General features: G+C 39.0%; 1 protein-coding gene across 1 annotated transcript in view; it reads left to right on the plus strand.

Annotated features, from left to right (window-relative positions):
* CDH8 (cadherin 8) overlaps positions 1-20,512 on the plus strand; it is a 360,027-nt gene that overhangs the window by 316,050 nt on the left and 23,465 nt on the right. Inside the window, exon 10 of the mRNA XM_018562829.1 lies at positions 3,649-3,766. Within this exon, the coding sequence (XP_018418331.1) occupies positions 3,649-3,766 (118 nt within the window). The remainder of the gene's footprint in view (positions 1-3,648; positions 3,767-20,512) is intronic.

Here is a 20,512-nt window from a genome sequence, read left to right on the forward strand (position 1 = left end):
TATCAAATAGAATTTGCCAAGAGAAAAATCAATGGATTCTTAGGTAAAGATGATGCTTTTAAAGGCCATAGAATGTTTCATATATGAGCTTTCAGGCTACCTGCACTGCACAGAACACACAAGTGCTCCTAATAGCTTATTTAACCTGTTCAATGACAATCAGACTGAAGGTACTTGTAGATTTATTCAGGAAAGCAGTGCAAAGAGGAATAGTGATGCGCCAAAGACAGTAACTCATAGCAATCTATCATAAACATTTTAAAGGAAAAACAAAAAGGGTCCATTACTGGTTTAAAAATTTACATTTACACATAAACATTTAAAACAAGGCACTTCCAGGTCAAGTTGTTAGAGGAAATTGCTGGGCTTTGAATTCGGAAACTGTATCTCTGCCTGGTAACATGTTGACTATCTCTATTGTATTATTAATTTGCATGTGTACCTACTGAGAATAAATCTTTATAACAAAATACCAAATAAGAAGACTATTCACATTATATAGTAGTAATAAACCAGCATGATGAAAAACAGTGGCACTGGCTTGAATATGACAGCTGCCTGATACAAATGTTTATTTTTAGCCGTGAACATATTATATTAAAATGGTCAATAGAGTCCCTTTAAAAGTAGACCATCAGTTAAGATAAAAATTAGTACAGGTATGATTTCAGTGTTATATGTAATCTCTTTGTGTTGAGACTTTAAGTAAACCTATGCCAAAAATCCCTTCAAGTGCTTGTTCCTAGTTGTATCAACTAGCGAGAATGGGTTAAACATGAAGTCAAAGTGCATATTGTGTAGTAGGTAGCAATGTCTGTGGATGTTGAAGACTTGCTGGAATAGGACCATTTTGCCTTGCTGTAAGGTGACTAACTTAGTAAATTGGGAAGTTATGAGACCTAAAAGGATAATTAAGTTTATTGTGATTATAAACTCATTTAAAGTGACACTCAGCTCAGGAGTTAAATCTTAAAAATGTATTCAAGTACCTTGAGCATTGATAAAATGTTGCTTATTTGTGCATCAGACAGCTGTAGCTCGTCAAATCATCTCTGAATTGGTGCTGACACTGTCCTTCCTTCTGGAGGGTGGCACTCCAAGCTCACTACCATGATGGACCACAATTTCACATCTCATTTACTAATTTGTATTGAGATTGTAGTCCATCACGGGAGCAAGCATGGAGCGATGGCTACTATACAACACACACAGGGACTATGAGGAACGTATAATGTATATCTGTTTGGTACAAAAAAAAATGCAGATGCTGTCCAAAATCCAATGTTGTCCTGTGCCCTAACACACTTCCTGTCCAAACGTAACAACACTGCTCCCTCAAGGATACAGTACAGTGAGTGAGCGTTGTCACCCTAACACAGGAAGTGTGTTACTGGCAGGATAACTAGGTGAAAATAAAGAAAAAAAATGCTTGAAACAATAAAAAATATACAGCCACATCTAAGGACTGGTGTAATCCTTCTATACTTTGATTGTTTTTATAGTACCAGAGTGCCAATGCTCTGCTATTCTAGTGGCTCATCAACATACAGTTAGTGAGTGAATTTGTCTCTTTCCTCAATCACAGTCAAATCCTGATCTGGTCAAACCTGTTTGCTTATCTTAAGTCAGTATCAACAATATATCTGTGCATGGCAAGCATATTGCAGCAAAAAAAGGCAGAGTATCAATTACCCTGCCAATAATTGGGTCAGCCTAGATTCAGTCCATGCATCTTTATTTAGCAGATCCATACATCTCGTTCCATCCATTTACCTTCCTTTCATACACCATCAACAGTATGCGTCCTGGGAACACAGTCTATGTGACTGTAATAATTAGTAGCCAATTATCAGAAGACATTACAAGCTGAGAGAAAAATGGCAATTCATTGTGCAGTGTTTTTTTTATTTTCGTTAACTCCAGCTTGTCCTTCCATTCACTTCTTTCCCTCTCCCTGTGGTTAAAATCTTTTAAAGCCTGAAGATGGCAAAGCCGATTGACATCCTCCATCAGTGAACGAATTTTGAGAGCTGATACATTTTTTATGAAGAATGTTGGTTGTAGTGCATTTTAGTATATTGACGTAATGGGGTTTTATTGTTGAGTTACGGAGCTTTCAAAATACCCCTAGGCCTCTACTGCATGTGGTCTACCTAGAACACAAAGGAGCGACCCTATGGGAGTTTGAAAGGGTTGTAATTCACTGACAGAGGTCTAATGCACATCCGTTAAGAGGTATGTGCTTGACCGCTGCAAGGATCCACGAGGCAATGCTATGTGCACTCTTAAAAACCTTGCTCTTTTCCTAGAAGTATAAACACATCAGTCTGGTAGATAGCAGCTGGTGCTTGAATACATCTACTGACATTATTGTGCAGAGTAAATTTAAAGTATAGCTCAAAGCAAATGGATGAAAATTTCTAAAATCTGTATGGTTATCCCTGAACAATTGTACATATTAAAACTCAACTCTGCACGTTTTTAAGCAGTTACATGAAATTACAAACTCTGCTAGTTTTTATAGCTTGGTCATCATTAAGATTTCCCTTCATTCCCTGTCCTGGTGATTCCCTGTGTTAGGGTATAAAGGGACAAGAAGTGAGGGGAGGTCCTTTTCTCTAGCCAAACCTTGCAAAGCCTGTTACAGTTAGGATTTGACCAAAACCTTGCTATATTATCATCATGTTATCTTACATATATTATATTTTTGATCATCTTTTGCCCACCAGTGATATTTCAGACAGAAAGGGCACATTACCATTGGTTGATAGTAATGTTATCTCCAGCAATGGGGGAATTATATTAACTAGGGATGCATACAAATTTTGGCCGCCGAAACATATCAGCCGAAAGTGGTACTTTTGGCAAAATGCCGAAAGTGCCATCTTTCAGCCCAATTTGTGGTGCATCCATTGTTTCTCTCCTCCCCCTGGGCACTGTTCGGTGTCCCCTCTGACATAGCACAGCATCCAGCGTGGAGGAGACAAACTGTCAGGAGCCAAGAGGAGCGTTGAGGGGAGCGCTCTGGGCATGTCACAGGAGGCTGAGCTCTCCTCCTGCACCGCCCTGCTCAGCCTCCTGCACAGATCAGGAGAGTGGTGTGTGGGTGGACACAGCTGTCACTGGAGACTGAGCTGCAGTGAAGGGGAGGAGTCATCTGTCAAATGAGACTGAGCTCTCCTCCCGCACCACCGGGAGGGCTGTGACAGCGAGTCAGGATGGAGAGCGATATACAAACATTCAGCGATCAGATGCTGCCTCCCCAGGACCTGGACTTCAGATGCTTACCAAAGGAGATTTTAGTTGAAACATTAAAGCACAAAGGATAATGGAGCACCAATGTCAATAGGATGATCAGGTATAATAGGTATAATCAATATATATTGATTAACATTTTTTTTATTATTTAAGTTTCATTTTAAATAGATGAGGGATTCTTTAGAAACATATATACACTGGTAATGAACATATTCTTATACAAAATAGATGATATTTCATGGTCCATATCAGGAGTACATGGTGAACACTGGATTTTATAAATGGGTACATAATGAATTAAATTATAAACACAACCTTAATTTACTATGGTATTTTATGCTGCTCTTTCAAAATCCCCTTGCTAAGCTTATGGTTCTTATTTAATTACAGATTATTCAAACAGTCAGTGCTATAGACAAAGACGATCCAAGAAACGGCCACTACTTTTTCTACAGTCTTCTCCCAGAAATGGCCAATAACCCAAATTTTACCATCAAAAATAATGAAGGTAATTTTACTGTGCAAACTCAATTTTTCTAAAGAGCAATGGAATGTACAATTCTTATGATGTTTTTTTTGTCTTTTTTTTAATTGTGCAAAGTGTATGAGCAAAGATTGCAAGAGAGATTATGACAAGATTAAATGTGGTTAAATTACTAAAGGCAAAATAGTTGTTTACATGGAAAGGAAATTTTCCCTTTGCCAGGGACTGTTCCCTTAACTTAGTAAATACAGTGCAAAGTCACTTTGCAGAGGATACACAATTGCATGCAAGGAACATTAAAACAATATTTTTGCATGCACATGATTGGATGATGGAACTTAGCTGAGCTTTATTTCACTCACTATGGTAAAGCAAAATTATCTTGCAAACTGAACAGCCTATTTGCCTTAAATAAATCAACCCCCTCTGAATTATTTGCAAATCTGTGTAGTCTATCTGTTTTAAAAGCCTTCATAGCAACCAAGCAGGTGAAAATGTCCAGTCTTTAACCCAGAAAAGTGAATGGTTACTATAGGCAAAACCATACCACACAGCTTCAAGTGTATAGATTTAGTGTACGGTATATGTGTCTAGAAAAGGCACATAAAAGCTAGATAAGTTGTTGGCAGATGCGCAAGAGTTTTTGTTAGATGGAATTGCTATTGTTTCTACATTTAATATACTGTGTATATATATATATATTTATATACTGAACCAGCGACATAACTAGAAATCACAGGGCCCCATATCACAATTTTGTATGGGCCCCCCCCAAACCACCCCCAACTTACCACCCCACAAACAAATACCAAACTCCAGAACATGTTCCTGTGGCTGCACACTCTGTCTCCTCTTGAGCTCTGCTCCTGCCTGCTCTGATGTCAGACACAAAGAGGAGATCATTCCGCCGCTCACTGTGGCAGAGCCTACCATAGACCCCGCACAGCCCACCAGAGACCCTGCAGAGCCCACTGTAAACCCTACACAGCCCACATGAGAGTGACCCTGCAGAGCCCACCTGAGACCCTGCAGAGACCATCATAGACCCTATAGAACCCACCAGAGACCCTGCATAGCCCACCCGAGAACCCTGCAGAGAACACCTGAGACCCTGCACAGCCCACCATAGACCCCACAAAGCACACCTAAGACCCCGCACATACCAGAAACGTTACACAGCCCACCTGAGAGTGGCCCTGCAGAGCCCACCATAGACCCCACAGAGCCTACTTGAGACCACGCCCAGCCCACCTGGCACCCTGCAGAGCCCATCTGAGAGTGACCCTGCAGAGCCCACCATAGATCCTGCACAGCCCACCTGTGCAGGATCTATGCTCATGCAGCTTACACATTCTTGAGTTCCTCTTCAAATTATTTATAGTGTTTTGTTTTTTTATGTTTTCTTTATCATGTTTAGTACTACAAATTACAATTAAAAAAAACATTGTCAATAATAAGTCATTCAGTAAATAAGAAAAACTTAATTTGAATATTTAACATATACAATTTCCACCTAGCAACCAGAACTCCAGCTTCCTGTTTACATGTCCACCTAACTAATCTTACCTGTTTTAATGAAAATGCCTGGGAGAGGGACAGTGTGAAAGAAAACATATACTGCTGTGCTCTGTCTTTGGAAAATCCACAATGCTTTGCAAATCCCATGTCTGGGTGGACTCTGTATTTTTTTTATCAAATAAGGATTTTTAAAAATGGTAGTAGTATATTCTGCTTATATAACAGTTCAATTAATTTTAAAATGTATATGTTAAAAAAGAGAAAATTGACACAAAATCATTACATTTTTTTAGGAACTACATAGTAAAATGTAATTTGTTAGCCTCGGAACAAATATCTTACCAGATCACAACATTGTTTGTGATGTGCAAATCTGCAATCGAATATCTATAGTATTAGTGACCAGATCTGCTAGACAAGGATGGGTAGCTACTGTATATTATGAAAGGTCATCGCAAAGTTTTAGAGGGCTCATAGCATTGTCTAAAGTTCATTAAATTCTTCATTGTTCAATAGAAACAGGTTGGTAATTATATAGACAATTATCTAAAGTTCAGATTTTTCAAGACAAAAAGTCAAAGAGTGGCTTTCACCCTAACATTAAGCTTTAAACAATTAGCTTTAATAATGCACCGCCATGCTAATTGCCTTAATAGCAACTTTAGCACAATGCCAGCATTCCTGTGAATGGAATTAAAGCATATGAAATAAAATCCATCTGTTATATGTATAATTTACATTCGACATATTAACATTTACATTGGAAGAGGCTGGAAAGTACTTTACATCTGATTACTTTCTTTCTCTATGAGAGTTATTCTCGTTATAGCGTAATGGCCTTAAAACTGCATTACAGCACTTAATTTGCTTTTCATAATCGAACACAAATGTTAAAACTTGCAACTTATACTGTAAGCAATTTACTTATCAGTGAAATTAGAAATATAGATGCTGAATGTCCTTGAACTGCCAGACAGAAGAACTATAAAACGTTGTCTATGCTTGTCATTGCTTTTGTTTATGCCTTCAGGCCCATTCAAATATAGCCACTGCATTGCAGTCCGTTAATGTGCGTTGCATTAAGACAGCCCAGTAATTTGAATGGGCCTCCCACACACTGAAAATTAGACCTGCAATAATTTTTCCAACATCTTACCATGCATTGTGACGCATGATCATAGGTTTAGAGCAGCTATTCTTAACAAGGGTTGCATGCAATTCTAGGGTTCCTCCAGAGGTCGCTAGGGGTTCCTTGAGCTGTGGTTGATTGATTTCCCATCTGATGGTGCCTGCATATAAATGGGTCCACCACCACTTGGCAGATCTTTTTAGCTCTCTGTAAAGGTGGAATTCTGACCATTAATGTAAGGAGGGTTTTCTTTCCACTGACCACCATTGTAAGAGGCATTTTCCCCACTTACCACCAATGTAAGAGATAGTCTTCCCACTAACCCCTGATGAATTTATTTTAGCAGGGGTTCCCCAAGACCTGAAAACTTCATTGGCTCCTCTGGGGTAAAAGGATGATAAAGACTGGAATAGATGATTGGGATGTGATACTAAATAAACATACATGGTTGTAATGTGCGTTTAAATGAGCATTACTGCAATTCAACAATCTAAATGGGGCCTTAAAAAAAATGGGAAGTAGTGAAGGGTAAGAATCTCTGTCATGTTTTTATTGCTGCCTGTTTCCCGGTTAATAAGAATTCCCATCCTATTTTGTGTACTACGGTAGGGGGACAATTTGTCAGGGCACTACTGACAGCTTTTTGCTAAATGTGTATGGCTACCAATATTCTCATCTTGCACATGGTTCTGAATGTAAACCCGTGAAAATATAGGCCAAGTACAAGAAGTGTTCTCTGTAGTTAGATTGTGGTTGCTTAGCAAGGAGTCATGTGACAAGGGGTTAAAGCCCTGTACAAATAACTGTGGAATCTGGCTTCAGGGAAATTATATGAATCTCATAGTAAAGGTACATTTGGTGAGCATTGTGTCTTTAACACAAATGAAAAACAAAAGGGACGTTGTGTCTTTAACACAAATGAAAAACAAAAGGGACGTTGCTCGGATCATAAGTGTAGTTACAATATGGCAGCAGATCAAAGAAGAACAGTGGTGCAAGCTGCAGCAACATGTAGATATGGTTGAAATGTGAGTGTGATTAAGGGGCCTGGCTAGATAGCAATATACCCTTCACTTCAATACTGTAAAAATAATACTGAGCTGCAAACAGCACCCCATGTCAGCCATGTCCCCTCCCCCCTATTCATGGACTGCATTTATCATCACCCATGCCTCTACCTCTTCACATAGAACACCCCATGGCAGCCATACCCTCCCTATTCATACAACTTAATGATGTAAGGGCACCATTAATATTATCCCTGCCCATGGTGCTGGGTCAAGAGCAGCATAATGTAGTGCCACTATGTCACATGCCCGTCCGTCTTCATAGAATGATTCAGGCAGACATTATCACTAGGATATGTAGGAAGGGACCAAGGAGGTGACACTGTGTGCAATCAAAACAGAACAATTACAAAATAACATGGTGGTCATATACCAGAAACCTAGATTTTCAGTAGATCTAGTGACACCCTGGATGCGTTTTTTTTACTTATAGCAGTAGCAATTCTCTGGGTATATTTGTTTGTCTGTTGATTCTATTAAAAAAGCAGCTTGCTGCATTATCGTAAGCTTTTTCACCCTAGGCTGAACCTTCTGGGGGCTTTAAGGAAATAAAAGACCTGTTGAAGACCTTTGTTATAACTAGATACCACTCTGAAACTGCTGTAAAAATGGACTACCAAAAGTGAAGGTCGCGTTCAACAGAAAAGGCTCCAGTTGGCCAAAAAACACAAAACGAATATGTTCCACTAGGCCATTAAATATATAAACATTTTTTCCTCTTAAACCATCTCATCATCAGTTTATGAAACAGTGATTTGTCTCTTAGGATCGCTGTATCCTCAGCAATCAACGGACAGTAAACTGCTAGAGAGAAGTGAAGCAAAACAGCGGCAGTAAATCTACAGAGTGAGATGCAGCAGAAATTTATGGCGCAAATCATTCTGTAAATCGGCAATGCATTCAAATGATGGTCTGATGACAAACTCCTTCATTTTTTTTCAGTTTATTTTGGGGAAAGCAAATTTTTACTTGTGCTAATTAGGCCATAAGTAAAATTTTGGTTATTGGAAGGGGTTCTCAAGAAGCCTAACCTAGATTAAAGAGATGCTATTATCCAAATAATCAAAATCTGTAAAATATACATTATACAAACATTATACTATGTTCTTTAGGGTAAGGACCTCTGTCAGATCTATATTGCCCTCTGTGTCTCTACTTTGTCCTGATGACTCAGGATTAAAACAGAAACATTCTAAGTGGAATAGTTGTTTTAGTGACAGCTATGTAAGAGAGGATTCCCCTTACTTTAAAGGGATCTCTCACTTCTTGTTAGACAGGAAGTAAAGGAATCATACCCAATACCCACGCCCCCCCCCGAAAAAAACACAACCCCCCACCCCCCCCCCCCCCCAAAAAAAAAAAAAAATAAGCTTTGACTTTAGGTATACTCTTTTTAAATTGATAAGATCTGTCACACTTGTGTAAAACATGATACCTTATACATCAAAAGAGTAAAATATTTCATCTTAACTGAAACGTATTTTACCTTATTTTTCATATGCAGAGTTCTGCTCTTCATAGAAAATATGGCAAGATTTAAGAACTTATCACAGTAAATAGATCTAACATGGCACTATGAATTACATCAAGGGCACATTCTAAGATGTCAATCTCATTTATGTGGCCGTTCCTTTTATATTTCAATATTTTTATTAGTCAATAAAAGAATAGCACATTAGATCACAGAGTGTGGTTCTCACCGCATACAACAGACAAATGTATTGTACAAGTAAATACTCTTATCTAGTATAAAGCCCAAAGGCTATTAAACCACTAACAGGTCAGCAGATTGGAGAAGTCAGTTTAACATCTGAAGAGATTTTTTTATCCTTGACTAGTTCAAATACTTGCGTTTGTTAATATATACCACTGAAATTGTAAAGCAAAGTATTACTGTTTCAAATAATGAGCACACTCTTATCATATATATGAGAGAGACTCAAGAGAGTCGAAATAGTAATGAACTATTCCTGAAGTCAGTAGAATGATGGGATTTAGAGTCTCTTGTAAAAGATCCAAAAGATGGGAAATAAGAAGGGAAAAAGAAGAGGGAATGAAAAAAAGGAAGGAATTCAAAAAAAGAAGAAAGAAAGACAGTTCTCTGCAACATGACGGGCTCACGATCCAACCAAGCAGAAGATAATAATATACTGAACATGCAGGTATATCAGAAATCAAGTTGGAGGGTGTAAAAAAGTGATCTATTCTCAAATATTGTATTTATATGGGTGAGTAGTGAGTGTAGTCTTCTGTTAAAAGATTTTTGTCCCTCAAGAGTTCCTCAAGATTAAAATGATATCAACATTCTGCCAATTTGTGACTAGCCTTGGGGGATGTTTGTAGATAGAGTCACCAGCCATAAATTAAGTGCCAGAGACATGCAATATTAGTGCAGTAAATATTTGTTTGAAGAATGGTAATTGATTTGAAGTTAGTGCATAATAATTCATTAAAGTTATTGAATCTTCCCCCAGGCTTCCAGACACTAGAATGCACCTCCAAACTCAGTCTCTAATAACCTCCTTCTCTGTGAACAATAAGCTTTTAGAAAGACAAACTGCTACTTCTTGTTTTTTTTTATATTTAGCAAAATATTTAATGGGATATCTTTTGTGCAAATCACTAGAGCAGTGGTTCTCAACCTGTGTAACCTCAGGACCCACATTTGTCCTTGGTCATTAAGTCGCGACCCAAGTTGCATTGCAATGTTCCATGTTGCGGTACTGCTCTTTACGTTGCAGGCGATCGAACTGAGGGTGGGAGGTGTGTTTGGGTTGCCATTACGGAAATTGGAGTGGATCCTCAACCTGGGGTCCAATGTGGTCTGCTGTGCTGTGATGGTGCTCCATCCATATGTATATTGCTTGTAAAGCTCCCGTAGCCGCCTGTAGAGTTGCCGGGAGCCAGAATGAGATGAGCTGTAAGCAATGCACGTATGGATGGAGCCCCCTTGCAGCCATAGCCCCACCTAAAGTCGACACTCGGCACTGGGCATCATATTTTTGAATGGCTGCTCTAGGGGGAGGCCGAGGATCCTCTCACCTAGAAAAGTGGAAGGCATGTGACGACCCACTGGACATTGGGTTGCAACCCACTATTGGGTCACGACCCACCAGTTGAGAACCAAGGCACTAGAGCATCTAGTGAAAAAAAAATAGTTTCCTGTACTAGTAAGATGTTAGTTTTAAGTGAGCTGTAGGGGCTGATTTACTAACCTTATAAACACGCCACGAACAAGTATAGTCTAAATGCATTGATCCACTTCAACGGGGAGTTCAAACCCTGGTCGCTGACAAAATTCTAAGGATTGTGTGGGAGTCATGATGAGGTGTGAAATAAAAGTTGGGAGCTTACCAACTGATATGCAGGAATGTCATGCTTTTTTAATGTTTTAGTATCTGTACTGGGTATATCATGCAGAGTGTTCACAAGAAACAGAAAAGGAAAGAGGATGGAGAAAAGGGGAAGGGATGCCTAGATGAACCACATAATTGCAGTAGTGGTACTCCCAGTGCAGAATTCCAAACTGAAAGTTAGTTTTCTCCCCTGTCAGGGTAGAAATGTCACCACAGTTTCAGGCTGTAAAGCTACCAAAGAGGCTGACTTCAGCCTGAGCTAAGGAACGATAACTCATGCTTTGTCTGGGTTGCTGGAGGAGGGTAAGACTGACCAATAACAAAGCCTAAAGTTTTCTTTTATTTAATACTGATAGTTCCTTTGTTCTATAATAGTTTTACAGTATAAGCAGGAGATTGAACAGCCTTAAATCTGAAACTCATCCCAACACGTCTACTGGCAGGGAAAGAATATCGGTCAATATTAAAAATGTAATCAGGGAACACAAAGACAGTGTACCTCTCTTGTGTAGAACTTTTTAATAAGCTGAAGGATAAAAGCAAGAAATGTACTCACAAACAGCCTGTAAGAAAGTCTGTAGTGACAGAGGTACATCTGCACTGTGAGAACATCAGAAACAGTCACAGCATGGGCATTCAGTCTGTAGCGTATATCCTTCTTATTGCATGACAGCTTCAGGTTAAGGTGTTTCTGGGGCAGCACCCCCCTTCGTCAGAACCTAGCAGTCCCTCCATCTGGTACCTATAAGTTTTGAACAAGATGGAGGGGACTGATAGGTTCTGATGAAGGGGGGTGTCGCCCCAGAAACGCGTTGACCTGAAGCTGTCATGCAATAAGAAGGATATACGCTCCAGACTGCATGCCCATGCTGTGACTGTTTCTGATGTTCTCACAGTGTAGATATACCTATGTCATTACTGGCTTTCTTACCGACTGTTTCTTGCTTTTATCATTCAACGTATTAAAGACTTCTACACAAGAGAGGTGCACTGTTTTTGTGTTTTCTGTTTGCTAGATTTCCAGACACCCTGACTGTCAAAGTGCTGCCCACCTGTGAAAAGTCGCTTCATTTGTAACTCTATGGAAGATGAACTTTGGCGCTAGTGATAATTATTTTACATTAAAAATGTATTGCCTGAGTGGTAAAGTGTAGAGAATCCTATCAGTTGCCCAGTGGTGACTGGTTCTCTTTAAACTTATTCCATTTTGTTCATGTCTGACTTGAGATGACAACTGTATATTCAGATATAAGACAGAAGTGTGAAATGTTCAGTTCCCTCTAAAAGGTCAAGACGCAGTTCAATGGAGAGATGACCTTTTGTTTTCACAATAAAATGATAACATCACTATGGAAAATGCAAGATTTTGTTTATTAATACTTCAGTTGACATTGTTTAGGAAGAAGAGACAGCAAGTTATTTAAAGTTGATGAATCAATTTTGTTACATCTCTGCAGAAAACAACATGCTGAGATAGAAATCTGAATTTGTCTTGTCTTTTTTTATATATCATATTTTCCAAGTTTTCATTTTACTTTTTTTTTCCAAGTTATCAACATTAAAGCTGGTAAATATTGTCCTTTTGTATGGCAATTTGATGGAGTGGTGGTTGAGGTTGCCTTTAGACATGTGCGATTCGTTTCATTCCGAATCAAAATTCGGACGAAATTTTGGAAATTCGCAGATTCGTATGTATCCGAATTCTGAATTACAAATATAACGAATCCAAATTTCCGATTCGTTTTTTTGGACGAAATTTCGTTGCAGCAAAGTGACATTTGAGAACAAAAAAACTTTTTTTTCCTCTTAAATGTCATGACAAAATTTTGTACGGATTAACGCTAACGAATTTGGTCCGAATCTGAATTCCAAAACAAATTGACTTTCGGACCCCAATTGCGAAAAACAAAATAAAGCAAATTCTGAATCAAAATGAAACAAAACATTTTTTTTGCTGTTGCACATGTCTAGTTGCCTTTGCTGTAGTGAGCCTGTAGTGAACTAGTTAAAGCGGACCTTTACACTCAAAAATCAAATTCTACCAATGCATCCCTCTATGTTTGATGATTATTAATAACATAGACATGTCAGGTATAAAATGCTGTGATTTTGAAATACTTACACTTGCAGAGCATTCACTTCCTGCTGTGAAAGGACAAATGACTTCAGCAAACTGGGATTGCATTGTCATCAGCAGAGCATTGCTGGGAAATCTCATTTGGAAAGACAATCTCCTCCCCTGAGATGATGTGCATGGTCATATGTCCTAGTCACATGTCTAGTCACATGTGCCAGATTTTCAGGAAGTAAATGGAGATCTCGTAACCTACCCTTAGTAAACATGGCCACTGTCAGAAGACTAGGGAAGAAAAGAGAAATAAGGTATGCAAAGAATACAAAGCCGGCAATTATCTAGAAATACATGTTTATAGATTGTCATTACTGAACATTTCTAAAGGTGTGTTTGTTGTTATTTTGAATATATGGGTAAAGGTCCACTTTAAGGGGTCAATAGATATTTTGACCTACATAGTTTTTAAACTCTCCTTACTGCACCCTTCCGTCCTGTAGGTTATGCTCTTTGCTCTATGTGTATAAAGACATAACATTCATCAAATTACAAGTCCTTTAAATAAACAATTAACATTAATTACTGAATTACCCTTTATCTGAGACACAAAAAATGAAGTTATAATCCTCAAAATAACAATAGCCCCTATTCCCTCAGCCTGTCAATAACTTTACCCCTGAAACTAAATTACCACTGCAAACCTGCACTTTGATTGGTGAGTGCCAGAAACATTGGGCCTTTCTGCTTCAACACTGACCAAATCATCCAGCCCTAAGTCAAGATCTACCATGACCAGATTAATTCAACATATTTGTCATTTCTTCAGGAATGCTTTCCATATTGGATTAGTGTTGTTTCTCTTTACATTTAAAAACCATGTATTGGGTTCCATTTGTCTTTTGTCTCTCCAGTGTTAAGATTTTACAGCTAGTGTTGTCCTACCCATTTGATCTGATCTTTCAATAAAATAGAAAGAGTAGCAGCTCATCCTTGGCCCTTTATTATACTGAAAAGATCAAGGGAAAGGACAAGAGCAAGGTCATAAAGGAAAGTTACATCTCTATCATCTCAGTATTATTGCTATATAGACCATTCTTGAATTTCATTTTCATGGTTGATATAGTGCTGTTTTATCAAAATACAGTCACCTTGTATCTTCTATATCATGGGCAATATACATTTGCTTTTTTAATATATTTTTTGAGTGTATTTTCCTGGTAGGTTTATTGTCTGTTACAAATAGTCTTGAGGTTTTGAGTTTTTTTTTCAGTTCTCACTTAGTAGGACAAGAGTTTAAAAATGAAAAACAAAATGCTTTATGTTTAGGGATGAGTGAATTTGAGAGATTTCATTTACACAAAATGTCAATGAAAATTGGGAGATTTTAAGGTAAAATGTGCCATTTGGATGCAAGCAGTAGATATATGCAAAAACATAAAAAAAGTTAACAAAACGGTTAAAACTTACCTATATCTCCACCACGCGCTCCCATCCAAAAATCCGAAGATTCTCAATTGCCCGCAAATGATCACGGAGAGGGAGCATGCACAGTAGCAGATCTTCGGACGGGAGAAGAGGAGAGACACAAGGTAAGTCAATGCAGGCAGCATGCACCAGCACAGACTCCGTGGGGAAGGAAGAGACAGGAGTCCGCGCTGAATCAGAGACCGGCAACAGTGCTGGAGGGACTCCTAACGAAATACTGGAAATAAGAAGATGATCGGATCAAGAGGCAACATTTAAGGTAAGTCCCTACACCAGCATTGGGGAGGGGGGGGGGGGGGGGGGTAGGCTTTAATGTCACTTTAAGGTGCTTTGTAACTCTATGCTGCAGCACAGTGGAATCTCTTAGGATTTTGGATACTTTTTGGAGGATTTTTACAGAACAATTGTGATGTCACCGTCTCCTAGGTAGGGTAAGTATTTAACAACTTTTTTCATACAGGGAAATCTGGAATCCTTGGAATTTTTGGTGGGGCCAAAGTATATATCAGATGCTGTATTATGATTAATTATTTATTACTAATTATTTTCTAAGACGTTGACATGTATTGTAAGTTCCAGCCCTGCTTGTCCTTATGTGAACCAGGTACTCAGGCCCCCATGTTTAATTGTCCATACAGAGGAACAGAGACTTCAAATATGAAGCTGGGCTTTGATGTTCAGCTTGAAAATAAGCAAAATTATAATGGTTATTATAATGGTTACTGCAGAGCATGTAGACTAGAATACAGTAATGCAACATTTCTTCTAGTGACATAAATAGTGATATACTTGTTCTCTCACTGGACTCCGTATTGGTAGTTTCTGTCACGGGACTCCTTGCAACAAGTTAAACATCTGCAGGACATCTAAATTAAAAAAAAACTTTTCTATACATCAGAGCAACCCTAGCACCCCTCCAACTATGTGCTTGTTTATAAACCATTGTCACAGCCATTCAACCTGCAAACATTTTAAGGTTGAATGTATTGTGATGTAATACTGCATTATGCCCACTAAATGGAGCTGAGGCACATTGGAAATAAATACTTATTATACAGGAGGCTTCCAGATTCCTATAAGCCCCCTCCTTACTAAACCCCAGCAACCTGCTGGACTGGATATGTGGAAGAGACCCACATCTAATGTGATGTGGGCTTTTATCACCCTCCTTTGCAAAGTACCATTAAAATGCTAAAAGGCATGTGGCCTGGAGTGCTTCAGGAAAGGGGGATGGGGGAAAACACTTGCTGCCCTCGTATTCCTAGATGTTCAGACCACATACCGGGATAAGTGTCTGGTATAAATTTTAAGAGTCAGTCTGTGCCTTTTTCCCCTGTGTTTTTAAAAGGGACAGCACACATAAAAAGGCATGGCGATCTCCTTACAATGCATACCAGACCCTTATCCAGGAATAGAGCCTGAGTGACCAGGAAAGAGAAGACAGCAAGCATGGGCCTTCACTTCCTGTGCCCCCTGGGAATGCAGCTGGCCACCTGCGAAAAAGTGACTCCAGCACATATATGCACGACCTATATCAGAAGTGGCTGACCAGTGGCCAAAGAAGAGACAGTGGAACTTGGAAGTAGGCTCAGGGAAGATGATGGGCAGTATCATCTGCCCCGTCTCTACTTCCAGATTCCTAGGACTCTTTGGAAGTGAATGGAGTAGAGAGGAACAGCACTCATAGCTGAAAAAGGTAAAACCGGGCAGGTAAGGTTGTAACTACAGTTCTGCTTTATCCACTATTCTGGTGTGTGCATACCTTGAGCATGGAACTTGTGTATGATAGTATGCAGAGCTCATAAAAAATAAAGAAACTGCTATGAATGGACAGCGCTAAGAAGCAGGTTTAGCCATATGTTAAACTATAACCAATTGATCAGTTTTGAATGGAATCAGTTTTAAATGGTTTCTGATACAGACCGAAAACATATAACTACGGGGACTCTGTATGATAAGGAGCTGCTCTTTTTTTCTTTCTATTTTCATTTTGTTTAGGCTGCAAAAATAGAAAATTGCTTTCAACAGTAGTCAAAGTATGTAAAATGTAGAAATAACTCTGGCTCCTTTGAAGTGTAGTATCACAGTGTTGCAGAACTGTATCTAATTAGCCTTTGCTACCTTTAGTTTGCTCCATGGCAAAACAAGAATAGACTGTAGCCTTTGCTCTATTAACATGCACTTCCCCTTCACTTCAACATGGGCCCGCTCCCCCCCTTTAACTGCCTAGGATAGCTGTTGAAGCTTGCGTGATACTGCACCATTTATCATTGTATGTTCAAGCTAAATGCCGATCACAAATAAAACAACAATGTAAACCAGTTATTTGTTTATTATATGAATAATTCGATTTTAAGTATATCTAAAGCCAATACATTTTGTTTTAGTTTTGGAACAAGGTCACCAAAAATCGAGATTAGTGCGCCTTTATTGACGTTTCTTCATAACACAACATAACAGCCTTTTTGCTGTTACGTGATAATATGAACAGTGGTGTCACAAGGGGGGTGAGGGGGTGCAGGCTGCACCCCGGGTGACACCAAAATGGCTGGCAGTCATTTTGGTGTCCCCCCCTCAGAAAAGTCGGGCACTCGGTCATGGACCGAGAGCCCGACAATTTCGGGAGAGAGGAAGGGACCCGGCAGCATACCTTATTCAGCCGGGTGACTGTCACCTCCTCTCTCTGCTGGCGTCCATCACCAAGAAGGCCGGTGGCAGGTATGAATAAGATTGCCATGCATTGCATGCGTGTGACGTCACAATGCACGTGCATGCTGACGTCAAGATGATGTCACAACGCCCCTGAATATGAAAATACTGTACGTTAGTAAAGGTGCATTGCTCGTGATTTTGAAGTGACGGTGACCTCTGTTCTTTTGCATTGTGTGGCGCCATCCATTTGCCACTGCAGCACCCATCAATCCATAGGGATTCATCGGTCAGGAGTGTGATGGGCTTTGAACACTGACTTGTTTCAGTCTCATTAGGAAAAGGTTAACCTTTGTGATTTTTTTTTCTATTTGCATCCTATTGGAGGAAGGGGAGTTTCATTCACTTCCTGTTCCAGAGACAAAACAGGAAGTGAGGGATAATCTCCCTGAAGTGAGGGAAATCCCCTCTAAGGCAGGATTGACAATTGACACTAGACACATTTTAAGAGGCTACCTAATGCACCAAAACACACCAAAACACGTGCATGCACAATTCTCGTGGAACATAGTACACTACAACACACAGAAGTATTATTGTGTGCTGCAGTGTAGGTGCATTTGTAAGGAGTGCATTGGGGTCTTATTCAAAATGTGAACCCAATCTTAGACAGATTGAACCAGTACAGATATGACCATTCAAAGATTCCCCTCACCTCCTTTTCTGGTGATCCAACTATAAAATGTTAGACAATCATTATTACTTGTCTTACTTGCCCCCCTCCCCCATGCTCAGTGGTTCCATCTGCTGACCGCTACACCACTAATATGGTGTACATGGGCAGCTGGAGTAACCACTTATTGCAGTGGGTGATGTTCCATATTTAATATAGCTTGATAAACCAGCTTGAACTTTCAATTGCTGGATAAAGTCACTGTGTATGATTATGTTACTTTGATTATGTTTTCAGAAAGCAAGCTGCATAACACTGTATAAATGATCTATCTATCAGTGTTGTCACACACGTTGTACCCAAAGTTCGCTGAAGATTCACTTGCTTTTCACATAACATTCACTTAGAAAAATAGGTCACTCTTGGTCAAAAGTAGTGTGTATCTTGGGTGGGAACATTGATAAATAGAACCCTAACTGTCTTATTCAATATAAAGTTCTTATGCTACTTCATACTACTACAGTAACCTATAGCAACTATTCAGAATGAATGCTGCCAGTTACTGCACTGCAACATATAATCCCTCTTCATTGAATAAAGCTGTATTGTCAAAATATCAGTTATCCCTTTCTATATGTAAGTCTGTTTACAGAAATGTAATAAACTGCAGACAGAATTTCCACCAATGGCTTTTGTATTTGTAAAATATAAAAAACATGCACTTTCCCCCTTTCTAATTTGTTTATCTCCCTCCTATAGCAGCATGTTATGGTATAGTAAAGATTGTCTGTTAAGGGGTTGATCTATAAAACTTGCACACAGCCATACACTGGACGAATGCCGTTGGCACAGGAGTCATGCCACTAGATGGAGCCGAGCAGTATAGGAACTTCCTATGCTCTTTAGCTCCATCTAGTGGCAGCAATGGCATGTAAATGGCTTTCCCCCAGCGTATGGCTGGGCACATATTTTATAATTCAACCTCTACGTGTGCAGTTATTGAAGTGTTACATTATGAGGATGGATATCAGATATGAACATTTCTAGCAGGGCAGAGCTGTGACCTTTTACAAGCTGTTTGGGAAAAGGCATGTTTATCTTTACAAATGACAGAATCTTACAAATGTGATTTTGTCAAGTGTAGGAGGGTGCTAGGGAAAATATTTTCAAAAGTGTTGCTTGTTTTTACTCTCGTGGAATCTTACGGTTTGTTTTTATCCCCTTTGATTCCTAATAATGGCTTTAAAAGTATATGTTATACACCTCTTTTCTTTCCTAAAGCTCACAAAATCACTCTTCTTAATATTAGGCCAGATTATCTAATTAAACCTTTAACTACAGTAAAATGAAAGAAGAAAATGGCATAAAATACCATCTGGAAACACTAATATTATAAGGAGCCGTATAACCCAGCAAGATCGCTGTCTGCCCTACTTTCCTTATTACCTACCATAAAGGATGGTACTTGAGGGGAAGCAGAAGGGGGTTACACTCTGTGACATGTCAAAGTAATTGTCACACGGTAGTCCATCCACACTGAGATCTTAAAAGCAGAATCCAGGGCACGGACTTCAGTAAAATGATTTGTCCATTTGGTGGGTGGTCAGATCAGCCCAGCGCCCTCCACTTCAGCCCTACATGAAGCAGCTGCACTTTCTATAGCACCTTGAGCTTTTGGCGGCAAAGACCTTGAAAGATACTTTGTGTGTACACAATGTATAATTGTTTTATCGTTTCAACCCCACTTAGTGTTTGTTACAATGGACACATTTTCTGAACTTTAGTACTTTCCCATATACAAAGACCCGATATGCAGCATTTCAGAAATGCAAAAGTTGAATTGTACGTTACAATGGTTCACCTGCTGCTCGCTGGCGTCCTGCTGCAGGATCTTTTGTTATATCTACTTATTCTAAGTTTCATGCTTTTTTTCCCCCATTTGCAACGCTGACGTTCAGTGCTTTCTCTGTTTCACCTTCTATGTGTTTCTCATTAATGTTATCATTTCGGATAAAAAAAGAAAGGCATGTGCAATAGGATTTATTACAATATGTGTATGTTAGCAGCTTTATATAATAAGCAATCATGGATTAAATAATATTATCATCAATAAATAATAATATCACCATCTGCACCTTTCACGAAATAGTCAATAAAATTTATCTGCATCCACTAAAAAAAAAAACGAACCCATTCCACAATTTTGTACTAGGTACCATTCAGTGCCTTAACCTTTTTGCTGCCAGAACTGTTTTTTTTGCACTATTATTATTATTATTTAGGATATATGTAGTGCCAACAGTTTGCGGCGCAGCACTTTACAAAATGAAGTCTGGAGATTACTCAACCCCCCTACCCCCCAATATTGTATATTTTCTGAAAGCAGAGACCCTGTAGAATAATTTGTTTTATGTCATGCGACACTAACAGAACTGTTGATCAAACTCATATTTGCAATAAAAAATAGAATCCAATTATTTGTAGTGCACATAAATACAATATAATACCCAATTTTTTGGGGGGGAAATATAAATGATGATGAGGCCATGCTGACTAAATCGATAGCAAACATGTCAAGCCTTAAAGTTGCATATGCCTATGAAATGATGATGCCCAAAACTGTCCATAGCCGATGCTTAAAAAGTCTTTACAGGTCATCAAATTAGGATTAACCATGAATAATGGCATCAAAATTATTGCTCTCACTTAAGCGTGTACAGCAAACTCTTACATGTGTAGCACGACCTTCATTTTCTTATGTAGGCACACCCGACGTGTGTGTTTACATTTATAAGTGTTTTTACATGGGGTGGGGGGACTTT

Source organism: Nanorana parkeri, unplaced genomic scaffold (genome assembly GCF_000935625.1).
Source record: "Nanorana parkeri isolate BGI_ZX_2015 unplaced genomic scaffold, ASM93562v1 scaffold604, whole genome shotgun sequence".
NCBI classification, from domain to species: Eukaryota; Metazoa; Chordata; class Amphibia; order Anura; family Dicroglossidae; genus Nanorana; species Nanorana parkeri.